At 41.1% G+C, this 14,736-nt stretch overlaps 1 protein-coding gene across 1 annotated transcript; it reads right to left on the reverse strand.

Annotated features, from left to right (window-relative positions):
* Window positions 1–1,539: 1,539 nt before the first annotated feature.
* On the reverse strand, window positions 1,540–14,316 carry T265_00654 (hypothetical protein; the record flags this gene model as incomplete). The annotated part of the gene is made up of 5 exons (XM_009164482.1): window positions 1,540–1,631; window positions 3,812–4,009; window positions 6,223–7,556; window positions 10,293–10,391; window positions 14,286–14,316. The coding sequence occupies 4 exons, from the start codon at window positions 10,387–10,389 to the stop codon at window positions 1,599–1,601; spliced, it is 1,662 nt and encodes a 553-aa protein (XP_009162746.1).
* Between the last annotated feature and the right edge of the window lie 420 nt (window positions 14,317–14,736).

Here is a 14,736-nt window from a genome sequence, read left to right on the forward strand (position 1 = left end):
CTGTGTCGTTCCATCGCACAGACAAGGTTATCGCGTTGCATAATTCGGTTGCTAATAAACGCAAATAGCAGAACAAAAAGCAGCCAAACAACAGCGTGCTAGTGATATCACCCGTGCATAGTGACGAAAAAACTTCACGTCGTTTGCTAAGCTCGGTAAACAGATTTGGAGCAGTGAAAGCCATCCGAGCCTCCAGTATTTTGAAGCAGCACATTTAACTCTCGTTTGGCGTGGTGCAACTAATGTTAGCATCGAGATCGATTCTACTACAAATATGCAGCGTACAATGCTCCACACCCGGCTGTTAGCTGAGGTGATTTCATTATAAGAAGATAAAACAAAAACGGGCAAATTTATTGGTGTTGCAAATTACCTGGCGGAAAGAACGGTTTTGAATAAGTAACTGAGAATAATCGACGATATAAATATTCAACATCTGTAAGAAATTTTCACGTCAACTACAGTGATCTACTATTTTTCGATCTGTAGGTGGAAAGATGTAGTTTTATAAAAGGCGTCATGAGCATATGAAATATCAGAGTGGTGCACAGTGTTCACAGTATACTGATTCTTATGTCTGAACGAAGATAACAATAAACCCAATGAGTACTGATTCTCTTTATATCTTCGTACATACGTTCGTTGCTGAAATACTGGATCAGGGGACAGGCTACCGATCTCACCAGTTTGAGGAGAGATTGTGTTGATAGCTTTTAGTCCGAGAAAACTTTCATCTAATCACCCGCAAAGGGTATGAAAATCCTCAGAAGTATTTGGATTCTTTGTCGAAAAGTGATTCACCAAGAAGTAACCTTCTGTGTGTGTTTAAAGGAACTCGAAATGGTCACTTCACTTTGCCACTGGAAAGTGAACGCTACTCTTTTTGTCACTATGCAGACACCTAGCGTAGGTTCAGCCAGAATCAGGATAACTCGGTTAATACAAGCAAACCCAATTTTACGGTTAGAGCTGGCGAATTTTAGTTCTGCGTTGGGTTTTTGACATATCACATTTGTATTGCTGGAACAGGAGACCTTTCTATGAAATTCACTTTAATAATGTAGTGTATATGCAGGTTAAGGAACTCAGCAACGAAGTCGATAAAGGATAAAGCGCGAGTTTTCATAAAACGGATATTCTGGTTTCTTCCGTCATTCGGATGGCATGCTTCTGATATAAATGACAACTGAGTTATAAATAAGCCACAATAAAATGACGCCTGATGTTTACAACTCAAATTCGGATTGTGAATATCAACGCGACACTACTTAAAAGCAGAATTTCGGCATACGTCCTCTCCCGAACTATTATTGATAAGTATAATTAGGATGCTTAGAAGCCTGTGATGCATACATCCTCCGGTGCTCACATAAAAAGTCACCCACTATTCTACTAATTACAAGAAATCGTAACACTGAGTTATTTGCGCATAGGATAAGTTCTGCTCATTCGACATGGATGAACCTAGCTGGTGCGAAAGTGCCCCCATCTTTGACAAAGTAACAGTTTGGTGGGGAACAAGGATAAAGAAGTCTATATTTTGGGGATAAATGTATTTTCCAACGTTTTCTTAGGGTTTGTGGTGAAATCGTTTGCGACTACTCATAGGTCTGTCCGGCGCAAGCACGAACCTGGTGGGACGGAGGATAAAAAATAAGCGTTGGGTAAGTTCCATACACATATTTGGAATAAATAAACCTAGGGTAAACAGGCATGAGGTTTTTGTAGGAGTACGCCGTTTACACGCCTGAGACATCTGGTGAGAAAACGTATTAGACGGACTTGACTAAGATTCGAACGATTGCAGATCCAACTACAAGGTCATTAATACCAAACGCCATTTGTGTATCTAGTCTCCCGATCCCTGGGTATCATCTAAATGTTACCAATGAGTTTATCTTCAGGGTTGCGAATAAACCTTAACACTGGAGTTCGTAAATTTCATGAACCATGTGCCAAAAACGACAAAGACGTCCTCACGATGACGTCAGAATGTCATTGCAGACCAGATGCAGAGATCGTGAAATGAAAACTAGAATCCGGACTACTGAAAACCAGAACGAGTTAATGGCTCGAACAAAGAGCTTATAGGAATAGTACTAGTTAAACAAAATTGAGATGACAAATGTGCACAGGCGTACGGATTTCGATTTAGTGAACAGGACACTAAAGATGCTATGATATAATATCTGCTGACCAACTGGATTTTCGGGCATCAACGAATTGGTGCATTGTAGCCAAGGTAACGACACCAATTGTTCCTGCCTTTCCCTAGTGAGTATGACGTTTGAAGATTGAAGTGTACAGTTGCCATGGCGGGCGATGGACACACGGTAAACATAAGGAAAACCTGGATGATCAATATATTACTAAATGAGTTAAGATGGGAAATTCGTCACCAGCAATTATCTTGACTAATGAGGATCCTCTGTACGTGCACCGGTGATCCGTCTCTAAAATTTGAGAGACGTGGGCAAACGACAAGTGCATGATTCTTTCTAAATGTTAAAGCGAATATTTTAGGTTTATCTGGTTGCGGAAATTGTAGAATTAAAATCCGCATCACTCTTGTTCGAACAGTCCTCCTTTACTATTCACTGAATTGTTTTGTAGAGTCCTGCAATCACCAAGGACTCATCAGGAGGAAGTGAGAACGCTAGTGAATCGTGAGTTTTGTGAAGACCTTCGTGGACTATGGGACTGAGACAAGATACGTGGACTAGCGTTGGCCCAACCTGTGCTTCTATTGTTCGATCAAACAGAAAAGAAGGCTTGACATTCCTCTCTAAGGAATTAGAACCTAGAATTGAATAGCTAGCATTTCAGCTTTATTGAAGAATTCCTAATTCTTACGCCAATATGTTTTATACTGCAGCCGCATTTGTGAGCACTAATGGAACTAACCTAAGCTCATTTACAAAGAGGTTGGAATTGCTAGGATGATCAATTCTTCATACCAACCAGCCGAGGAGAACAGCGTTTAAGGATAGAAAAATTCCGAGACGTTTCCAACTACTGAACTCGGACAGCTTGGGTCAACGTATGCTGTAGCACGTCCCTGCTGGCTATGGATTTAGTTTCAACTACAGTGTACAAAGATAGTCTATTATCCGATTCAAAAGAAAACACACAATCAGACTGGTTCTGTGTGTTTCCCAAGAGGCAAATCAAGATGTCCGTTGGAGTGGCGAGACAAAACACCAAACGTTTGAAATGTGAACTAATCAAGCGGCCATGTAACAAAAATGAACTAATCTGTTTGGCTATCCCTCAGCTGGATAGATATAAAAAAAAGTAGGCAAACGCGCCTGGTGAGAAAGTTGTGGTCATTTCTTAGGAACTGTAGGCTATACGGGAACCTTCCTTTCCTTAGGAACTGTAGGCTATACGAGAACCTTCCTTTCTCCTTACTGACACCCACTGGGTATACATGGGATCACTCACTATCGGCCTAATGTTTTGGCCGGAAGAGAAAGCGTTTGACAGTGGATCTTCGGCAGCTGATGATATGATAATGTCTGTATCGTACTAATCAGCAATATATTTGGAATGCTGTGACTACTGGTGTATAGTCAGTACTATTACCGATTTCCACAAAACTGGTGATAAGCGTGAATAGATGGCGGCTTAATCACACCTTTCTTTGTTTCTTCTTTGGGACACATCGGTAGTTTAACGTTATTACTTACACAGATTGGCCTATTGGACGTGACGTGCAACAGGTATTCAACATTTGTACAGTAGGATAATCCCACAGGTGTTTGGCCATTGTATGGCCACATTCCCTCTAACAATCGAAGCTCAAACTTACCATCAGAAGTGCATCAGCTAGTTGATCCGTTTCAATCACATCACGCAGTCGTTCCATCGATTTGGTAAAAATGAAGCTTTCTTTACCGCGGCAGAGGTCAATTGTTTCGCATGTCTTTTTGATAAGGTTACGTATTTGTTGGCAACTGGTCGCGGAATCCTCCTGCTTTTTGGCCACTGCATTCACACAGGCTGTGAGCTAAAGAAGAAAACGTACTGACTGCCTGAAATTTTTGAACGCCACAGCAAGTTGGAATGAAATTCAGAAGCCAGTAGAATAAAGCATGCGACTAGCATGGTCTCGTCATCAAACTCGTCTGACCCAATGACTTCTCACTCACAAACATCTTAGCTAGAAACTGGAAATTTTTTTTCTGGAATTCGTTGTAGCTTCAAACCTGTCTACAAGGAATGACTTGTCTCTCTAGCTAGATGTTTGACCGGATTCTGGTTGCTGACAATGAATTTTTGGGTTTGTGTGGTAAAAGTCTAAGTTCCACCACATATTCCGGCATACGTTTCTCGTCAACTTTGACTGTATTAAAGTCATCCTTGAACAAACAGAGACATGGGCATCTAAATACACAGAAGGAGAAAAATCAACAAACTTTCACGTAGTGTTACTCATAGACTTCTTTAAGTTTGCTGTAGATATAAGCCTTTCTGAGACTCTCCCTCTCTTTCATTTACTAACTAAATTTGTTCCTGGATGAATGCTATTATCGAATGAAGTAAACCAAATAAATAATAAATTTAATAAACGTTCAGAGATGCCGTAATGTCACATTGAACTTTGCATTGTTGGTTTGGGTATCAGCTGGTTTAAGGAAGCATTATCTACTAGTTTAAATATTTTGTCTTTTATTTTGGGGGTCCCATGAGCGATACAATAGGCCGTAGCATTATTGCTTCATTTACTTACTATAGCTCTTTTGAAATTCCCAAAATCTAGTGAAATAAAAGAAAGGAAACTACTAAGGTTAAAATTAGTCAACTGATCAATCAAGGCGCAGGGCCAGTAAAGTGGGCCAATCACCATTGCCCAAAGGGTATTATCAAACCAACCAATCGAATGCATGTTAGTCAGACCAAAAAGCATCACAAATCCCGGGCGGATCAATCAAATCCCATGCAAGCTAAATTTGCAAGAGCCAAGCTCTTTGGGTTTATAAATTATGTTATCGCAGATGGACCTGAAGGATTCGCAACTTAACGAAATTTCCGAAAAAAGGTCAAGCGCCACCTGATCAGTTGTCAATAAACATATCCGACTAGGGATATTCTCACCAATTTCCGCATTCTAACAGACACACTCCCGGTAAATAGGCATATACGTAAGTTTTCTTTACTAAACCCTTCGTCGGACCAGTCCGGTCCCACTAGGCCCAGCAAACTTGCCACAAAATACGGATATGCGCAGCATCAATAAAAGTCAGGAATCACTGCTTCAGACTGTCCTGAACGAATGATTTACTCCACCATACTTCAGTGGCAGGGGAGGCTTCCATGTCATATTTCATTTCATCCTAAACACTTTGCATTTAACAGCGTGTTTCAAAGTTTGAAAAAAAACTTTTTAACAGCTGGAGGCGTGTTGAATATTGCCTCGTAAAATCTGCATATGAATTACACGTACGAAAGAGAATCTTCCGGAGGTGAACGTCTGGCCTTTGACCTAACTTTTCGGCATTTTTTGACCTCCTGTCGTCATCAGGCCAATTAGCCGAAGGATGCTGGGAGAGCGTGGTTTATTAGCTGAGTGTATGAAAGAGGCAGAAGATTAACGCTTGGGGCAGCTTTACTACTGACCCAGCGGTCTGGGTCAGTACGACCCTGATACGAATGGATTATTACGCACTACAAAGCTCCAAATAGCAAACACAAAAGAACGATGATAATGGCAAATTAGTTCCTTGCAGTTCGCTCGTGTTGATTTGGAAGTGCCACGTATAGTTAACATAATGCAGTCACCTGACGATCCTATTCATAATCTCCCCTGTCGATGGCTCATTTTCCCATCTCACGTAAATGTATGACGTACGGCTATTCAATAGTAAATTTGATTTGGCCCAGACATCGCATTCCTTAGAAAGCGGTCACTGGTCAATCAAGTAAACAATTCAAAATCCTCAGGAATCACGTAATAAGTACGCATTTGATCATCTCTGCTTCATTCCAGACTGCACTCTGAGTTGTACGATTGGCAACTACCCAAAATCTTACCACGCACGTAGAAGAACGAGGTCTTCATTTAATCACCAGGAAGTGATTTTGTTCATTTATGTATTTTCCAAATCTGTCCACAAGTTATCCGCTAGTATTTGTCCCGTAGACAGATATTCCTTATGACTCGAGTGGTAATTTAGGCATGAAAACGTATTCGCCACTTCACGAATGAAGTATTTCACTCACCGTATCTCGGATCGTGGCCAGTTCTTCCGTATCGGCCTCCAAAAGAAATCGGAAAGTGGGAAGACTATTGTGGATTTGTTCTTTTGTTACATTAAGACCAACGACACTTTGGATATTCTCGCTGATGTATACACATGGATCATGGATTGTACTTTGTTCTTCTGGATGTTCAGCGGCTGCCAACTCTTTTACCCACGCAGATTCATTCATCAAAAGTTCTTGATGAAGAGATTCATTGTAGACGGGTAGGTCAAAGGAGACGGCTCTGAAACCATCTTGTTCTAAACTACTCTCGTCTACCTCGGTTTTAGTCGAAGCTTCTGTCACTGTGTGGTTGGCTTTTGTCGGTTCTGCCAATAATGTGCTTGGAATCTCGTTAGGCAAGGAGATCGTTTTCTCTGAGTTTTCAGCAAAAGAAACCGGTTTGACATTTTTGCTCAGATTTCGTGGTGCCTCTTTTGACGTTTCATTTGTACCACCGCTTTGTGGCACTTCAGGTTCCGGTGTCGTGTCTGTGGAATTAGCCGTAGCGGTGGTCACGGTTTCCGTGTTTTCTTCATTGTTTGACACAGGTGAAGCGACGGCTGCCTCTGTAGCTTGAGTGGTCGTATAGTCTACAGTTTCATGGTTCGCAGAATTATTAGCAGGCATACTATTTTCCAAACTAACTTCATTCACGACTTTTACAGGAGTAGTATCATTCTGTTCTTCGATTGTGGGTAGAGGTTCTTTGGTTTGTGTATACACTGCCGCGGCCAACAACGATGATCCAGTAGCGTTGACTGTGCTGACCACGGGTACCGTCGTAGTGTTTTCTGAGTTCTGTTTAGAGAGTTCGGTATGCTCAAGGTTTGACTCAGCGGTCTCATTTGCTTTCACTCGCCTGTCAACAACAGCAGCTACGGCGTCAAGTGACGCTTCGGGTAGTCTGGTTTGACTATCCTTGTTATCGGTGGCAGTAAATTTATCAGGGTTTTCAGTTGACACTTCTTCCTTCATGAGGTTTTGCGATTCCGTTTCACGCGATTTAGTCGGCTCAACGTTTTTTGCCGACTCGTTTTCCGATTCTTCTTTTGTTGACCGCTGTGGGAGAGCAGTGGAGCTTACTGAATCAGCATTGTTTTCCACGCTATCTCCTTCAGCACTGTCTGCTTCATCTTCATCACCCACCGACTGACTCGTGGAAGATATGTCCGGAGATTCCGGTTGGGAATCGTCATTATCAGCAGCATCAGTCTGTTCTGTGGAGTCTTCATCCTCAGAGCTTTCCGTTGCCATATCAGCACTATCTTCATCAGCTGACACGTTTTGTTCCATGTTGTCATCTTGGTCATCTAATTTGAACAGAGTAGTAAAACGGATTCAAACAGGTGCGGTGGGTGGAAATCATTGACGGTGGTTTTCAAAAATAATGGGGAATGTATCGGAAGCAATTTGTAGACTAAACATGTTAATAAAAGTGGAATCAGATCAGAGTAATAAAAAGCGTTTTTACAAGATCTGTAACCTTGTGATCCTGTACAATTTCAGGTTCCCCTTCTGAGTTGTGGCCACCACTCTAAAAAAACACTGAAGTTTAACGCTTATTCCAGGCTGTATGCGTGGAATTGGCCATTAGGAATACATATTTTTGAAAACCACCCTGCGAATTATCTACGTTGGGTTTGTCGCAGTTCGCTGGCAAACAACTGCTTATAGTTGCGATTTCACTTCTGAAAAAGTGGATTTTCCACTATTTGGTGTCTCACACTCCGGTTCAATGCCAGGTGCAGTTCCATAGGTACTTTCATACTTCCTGACAGCCAGCTGGGTATGTGTACGAATCACGACTCGCTGCAGATAGTTGCTCGTGACGGAGACACATTTTGCTAATCAACTGAGATTTCATGGCATCTCCTGGTAACTGTTCTTATCCGAAGCTTGTTTTATTTACCCAATAAACCTTTGACACTGATCATTTGTTTTGTTCACTCAAAAGCCACCTTATCGTCTCTTTGAATAACAGGGATGAACTTTCGGTGTTGGTCTCGTTCATGGGGACTTCTTCACTCAGTAGCCTATCGGGAACGTTCCATTTTGGTTCATGCGTCAGCATTCTGTCTCCATCAGTGACCACTGCCCTACTCGACCAACACAAGATTATAAGCCGCATTCTGGCCTAGCTTGTGGCTGCGATTCACAAAAGAGATATCAAAACGACCTTCAAAGTGGTGCGTAGTTTACCCCGCCCTTCCAAATTTGTGAGTGGGAGTAGTTGAGCCGAATACCACAAGAGTGCGCATATCCGGGTTATGCAAGCAGACAAGTTGGCCTAAAAGACCGACTGAACCAGCCTAATATTTAGAACAGAACGGTTTAGTTAGCAGATACCAGCTGGGAACTGGCAGTTACAGAAACTTGAATGGGAACAATGGACTTTTCCTGCAAGCTTTCTAGTTCCCGATTTCGGTGTTTCCTCCACTTTTCGTATAGTGTTACTGAAGCAACACTGAATAACCTGGCGCTAATAGCTGGGTTCACAAGTCTCACGCATAACTGTGCTCTTTGCTGAATTCAGACAATGTTTTCCAAACCACACAACTAAACGTAACACCTTCTAGATGCATAGCTAAGCCTATGCAATGTTTAAAAAAATTTCATCCATCCACCGGCCTCAGATCAATGTAATTTTCAACTCTCACCGGTTTAATTTATCAAGATGTAAGGAGTGTAATAGAACACCCTAGTACACAGACAAGGAAGTTCTGTATGAGATATGGATTGATCAAACAGCGTCCATATTGCTATAGAATCCCATACAAGGGTTGAAACATATCACTGAAATGGATAAAACCAAGATTACTCATTAGGTTCCGAATGCAAGTATATGGGATATATGGGTCACATGGGTTGCAACCTAAAAGCTTTTTTTATTTTAAGACAATAAATATCTCACGAATGAAGACATTAAAGTACAGCACGTGGAAGCGTAATAAAATGCTAATTGTTCAGCCGTAACACCCTCTAGGTTTCTAGCTTTTATGCAACCCAAAGGAAGCATGAAGTTCGGGATACTGCCAGGTTTCCCAAACCTATACAGGCAGTCTAGAATCAAAGTTTAAGTTTGGACCTTGGAAATTCAGTTTGGTAAATTCATGCTTTAATCTGCAGATCCGCCTCAAGCTCTAACGTGAGACCTTGAAGCAGATAATTCAATCTGGCGTCCAGGCATGTAGTGTATGCCTCAGCATCGTACTCGGTAATTTAGGCTGCTTTGAGTCTGTTAATTAAATAACTGGGTTTGTTGTGATATCATCTACACTCTCTCTTCTTCGTCAGAATCATTAGCTATAGGATGAAGCTCCAAAAGTATGATGGCGACAATGTTAAACGGAATGCTTTTTTGGCCTAAGGCACTTAGGTAGTGCAGTTCGCCGCGTTGTTGTTGGAGACTATCCGAAGTCATCGATATATTTCCTTCCACACTACAAGTCATATTTGCCTTTGGTTTTCCTAAGTATTCGTCCCTGTTGCCACGCAAACACAAAAATGTTTGTTGATAGGTTGTTTGCTCGTTTTTGCATGAAAAATCTCGCATCTTTTCTTGCATCTTTCTGATGCAACCTGGAAATATAGTTGTTGAAGTGGTTTCCTGACTCAAGACAAGGATCTGTGTCCAGACCGAAATAGCATGAGCTGCTTCCCCGAGAAAGTGTTCTAAGTGATAGAAAGCCGGTACTGGATAGACGTCACAGCGTGGCCTTTTATACTATTAGGTGGCGAGCCAAAAGCCAAACCGACCAGCTTGTAATAGGCGTATTGCTTTCACTTATATGAACTGAATCCAGTGGAACTAAGAATGACCTGTGAAGCATGCCGGATGAGAAAGTTTTAAGACTACGCTTTTCTGGTTGTGGTTATTATGTGTTTTTTAAGTATAGAAGCGTTCTTGGAAATAGGGGGCTATAGTTGGGAGGAATGGTTGATCTTACTGCATAAATTATAACGTGAAAACCTTTGTGCTACAAACCAAGGAGAGAAATCGGAATAAACTTTAAATTTGGGCATGAAAAATTAGAAGTTCAACCTACCTTCACTCGCTGCATTTTCAATATTCGAAGGTCGACTTTGCACGTCGAGGATTAACAGGAAAATCGGGGCTAAAATCATCATTTTCCGTGATATCATGGCTGAAAGTGAGAAGTAATTTAACGAAATCTGCTTGGACATGCTGAAAGTGAAGCGCACATCGGAAACTTGGAGCAATTCAGTAGACTATGAAAGCTGAGTATCATTGGCATTACGCATGAACTTACAGACGATATTCATAAACGAACGTCTTTTTTTTATGGAGAAATGCTTTTGAGGCAGCCAGTTTTTCTAATGCAGCGTGTACATTTTTAGATGTGTGTGAAACTTTGGAATTCATTATGAAATCGCTTAATTTGTGTGCCGAATGCGAGTTCCAGGTCTCGCACGAGGGGGATGTTGCTTCGTAGGTGCAAAATCTAATTTATTTTTCCGGTCTGTTGTGAACTTTGTTCCTTCGCCTACAACATGCTTCAGGTAAGAAGTAAAATGCTTCATCCGAATGCCATTGCGATGCGAACTACATTTCTTCGTGGAATCAAGGCCGCATGTATCCACCAAGTCCACAAAATTAGTCGGATTTTAACTAAAGGAAAGTCGAGGATAGAAAACTCAATCTTACGGCCTCTGTTCCAATGAAATGCTGGAAAGATTCATGGTTAACAGTCATAATCTCACATTTTGTCCACATCAACTATCTCCAGTGCAACAGCACAAAAAAAGTTGATGCCATCTTTACATATGAGTACAATTAGGATTCAGATTGAAAGAGTGTGCTGTACGCCTTATAAGCCCATGTGTAAAAGCAAACAGTACGTTCCACGTCATTCATATTCCCAAGGAATCCAACAGCTGGCCGTAATTCTAAAGTTTAAAGGTTTTTCTGAATTCATTTGGACTAGTGCAACTAGAAAACAGATCTTTTGGAACGATGAAATCCACGCATTAGCAAAGTTAGTTGATGTCAACAAAAGACCCAACGTGATCTTTCGCCTTTGGTCATCGGTGTTCATTTATGCATCTTGTACATATGCATACATGCAGATATATATATATATATATATATATATATATATGCATCCCTATTCTTTACAAAATACACACATCAAACCTCTTTTTACGAGCTACCGGAGATACTACGGCACACTGACACGAAAGGGAAAAACAAACTATATCAAATACCTTTAAATACTACCCGATCGCGCCATTTGATCAGAATTCGATTGAAGTAGAATGATCGGCAACGGTAACCTAAGTGAATGTTTTGAAGCGCATTAGAAACTACTGAAAGTTTACTACTACTGTGGTTGGTTCAGTAGCCAAAATGCCATGTGTTTTATTAGAAAAAAGGAGTATGTGTCCAGCAGGCACGATCAAATGCGAAAAATGGCGTTTGTCAAATAAACCGTAAATACAGTGCCGAATTAAGGGCAACAAAAAGAATGGAAATAAATAAAACATCTGGCTAAAACAAATAAGTGGTCGAATATACCCGTGGTAGTCATGAGAACGAAGACGGTAGCTAACAAAGCTTGTTTTCTGTGAACCAGTAGCTACAATCTTTAGGCACAAATGTTAAGGAAAAACTAAAATTCGGAGAAGTTAAATAGTGCGGCTCTTGGGAATACTAGACTAGCAGATGGGCTTCTGAAAATACGGTATTCAGCTACAGACTCAGTCGACTACCAATTAGATAGTTGATGACTTCAAGATGTGTTCGAATCTCAGTCAATTTGCTTTTGCTTCAGTTATTCGTTCTCATGAAACAGTATGGAGACTTGATTTCCTATACCACTGGTTATGACGAATAGACTTATGACCCGAAACCCTTATCCAAATACAATATCCACCAATATTTTTGGTATTACGTAGATGGATCGTTCGGTGTCATCAGGATGGATAAATTCGACAAATTCCACCAGTGTGGTACATTTTTAATCCTTACGTTATGAACGGCTTTCGGTTAAAGGACACTTCAGGAACACTTCCTACACTGTGTGACCGCAGGTTAGCGGAAAAATGAAAGGCGGTTGTTTTCCAGGCTCAACCGAGTACCGCTGTCATCTTAAACTATTCACTGGCTACTTCTAAGACAACATACTCTTAGTGTGATTTTACCAATGCGACAAATGGTTGAAGCGATACAATTCGCCAAGCATCTCGACATCAAGAAAATATAGAGAATAGGTTTGACAGCGGGGTGAGGGCGCTTTTATTCTACCAAGGTGGCTCATGAAAGTGTGTGATCATCAATAAACAAGAATCTTCCTTACAAGTACTTTAGGTACAAACTGCTAAACACATGCCGGTTAAAATACCTAATCTAATTGTACTAATACATTCTGACGCGCATGAAAATATTATTGAATGATACTAGGCCCGGAATTTGATTTAAGGTGAGGGTAATATTCCCTAAACCTTCCATTCTTGTAAGATATTCACACTCACCAATAGATAAGGGCTTTGCACCAGCAGTTAGTAGTAACGTTTTCTGGTAGGGACGGCTTACACGTCATTAACCAACTCGGTCAGACTTACACGCTTGGACTGCCAAAGCCTTGGTGACTAGTGATACATCCATCGATTTTGTACCAAACCTTGTTGAAAGAAAGGCTTTATTTATCTTCAGCTCTTTCCGGTCCAACGGCAAGCTAACCGCGGACTAAAAGCAGCTCACTGAATCAAACATGCAAATAAGATTCCCTCGCGCCAATGATTACAAAACGTATGATTGAAAGAAATGAATTCCCAATTCCCTCACAGCAACTGAGGACCGTGGAATGGAGACCAACTGCATTGTTGTGGGTTATTTCGTTTGATTACCTGTTTTTTTGCCCCGCCATGTGACCAGCGAAGCTACGAACAGAAGCGTTATGTTATAAATAGTTGGGTTGACTCTTCCGCACGGAGTGAATTGAATCAAACTAACCGGATCCCATAATCAGACAAGTGATTCTGTTTTATTCCCTCAAATTCGCCTCATACGAGTCCAACCAGTAGGCGAATTTCAGTCAAATTATTGCGAAAAAACTTCGGTTTGAACAAAGGTTCACAGCGCAAACAAGAGCGTTGTGAATTGTAGGCACGTCACCAGGCTTATGAGGACAGGCTCGTTGCTTTGTCCATAGACACCACTAACAAACTTGCTCCTTAATGTGGTCAAAGTTTAGTTCTGAATGGAAGCCACTTGGCCACATACAGAGACTAATTCGCTCCGTAGATAAACTGACAACTTGAATCAAGTGCTGCATAAACCATGAAAATGCGGAAAGTCGGGTTGGCGAACCTGCTTCAAGTGATGACTTTAGCGAAGTTAATTTTAAAACGGGCACACAATATTCACCCTTTTGCGAGGACTGCTTCATTCTGAAGAATTGTATCCAAAATCCTACCCTTTGGGACCGAGACACTAGTACCAGTAGTGTACACTCTCTCTTCCGCTGATTGACACCCATAAAATAATTATCAGTTTTCATCCGAACTTTCGACACGCTCATCCTTTTTTACAGCAAACATTTCAAAGTATGGTTTCGCTTCATGAAGTTCAATACTAATCTTTTGCTGTCGGGAACGATGATTTTGAAAGCTAGCATAAAAATCAAACATAGCTAAGTCTGACTATTATACTTTATAACTACTGAATTAGGTTGGAGCATAGCAGAATAATTTTTTTTTGGGGGGGGGTTGTACTCTCCTTATCAGCTGAAGTTCTAGCTTCCCACAGTGTAAATTGTGAAGAAATTTACTTCAAACCTCTTCCAGAGTGTTCCAAATTGCCCCTGTTCCCGATTTTTTCAAGTTTATCTATAACTTGTCACACATGAGCTAGGTCTCTACACTATCGTCGTTTATGGAAAATCCACTTTATGGGGAAGTTTCTATAATAAATTCAAAGTGTATCCATTGATGAATAAGGTATTTGCTGCCGAGTTACGTTTGAAACTGTTTTGTAGAGAAAAGTCGTTTTAATCTTTCCAGGAAAGGTGTACACTTACTTGAACCGTCTCCAGATATCACCGAGCTGTGGTTCTCCCGGCGTAAGTACACTCTGATTCGTTTGTCCGAAATATATATGAGTGACAGCATTTTAGCCAGTATGGTTTGTTTGTTTTCTATTTCCGACCCGCAGCGCGGCGCCGAGGTGAAATTTCCACCCGCATTTGTGAGAGTAATTAGCGCTACCTGTTTTGATTCTTTTGGAACACAGAATGAATCAATTTCTACACATTTTGGCGGCAGAGCAAGAATTAAATTGCCCACGTAATTGAATTGTGCGGCTAAGGGTTAGACAAACTTTTTATCTAAAAAATTCTTCCGTGATCAAATTGAAGACTGTAAAGTGAAGGGCTGCACGAGTCCAATGTACAGAAAGAAGAAACAGTGACTAGGAGTTGTTCAATCAGCAGCGTACACCATCTGTCACAGAGGGCAAGTAATTCTCTGGGC

The sequence above is a fragment of the Opisthorchis viverrini genome (genome assembly GCF_000715545.1).
Source record: "Opisthorchis viverrini unplaced genomic scaffold opera_v5_6, whole genome shotgun sequence".
Lineage (NCBI taxonomy): Eukaryota > Metazoa > Platyhelminthes > Trematoda > Opisthorchiida > Opisthorchiidae > Opisthorchis > Opisthorchis viverrini.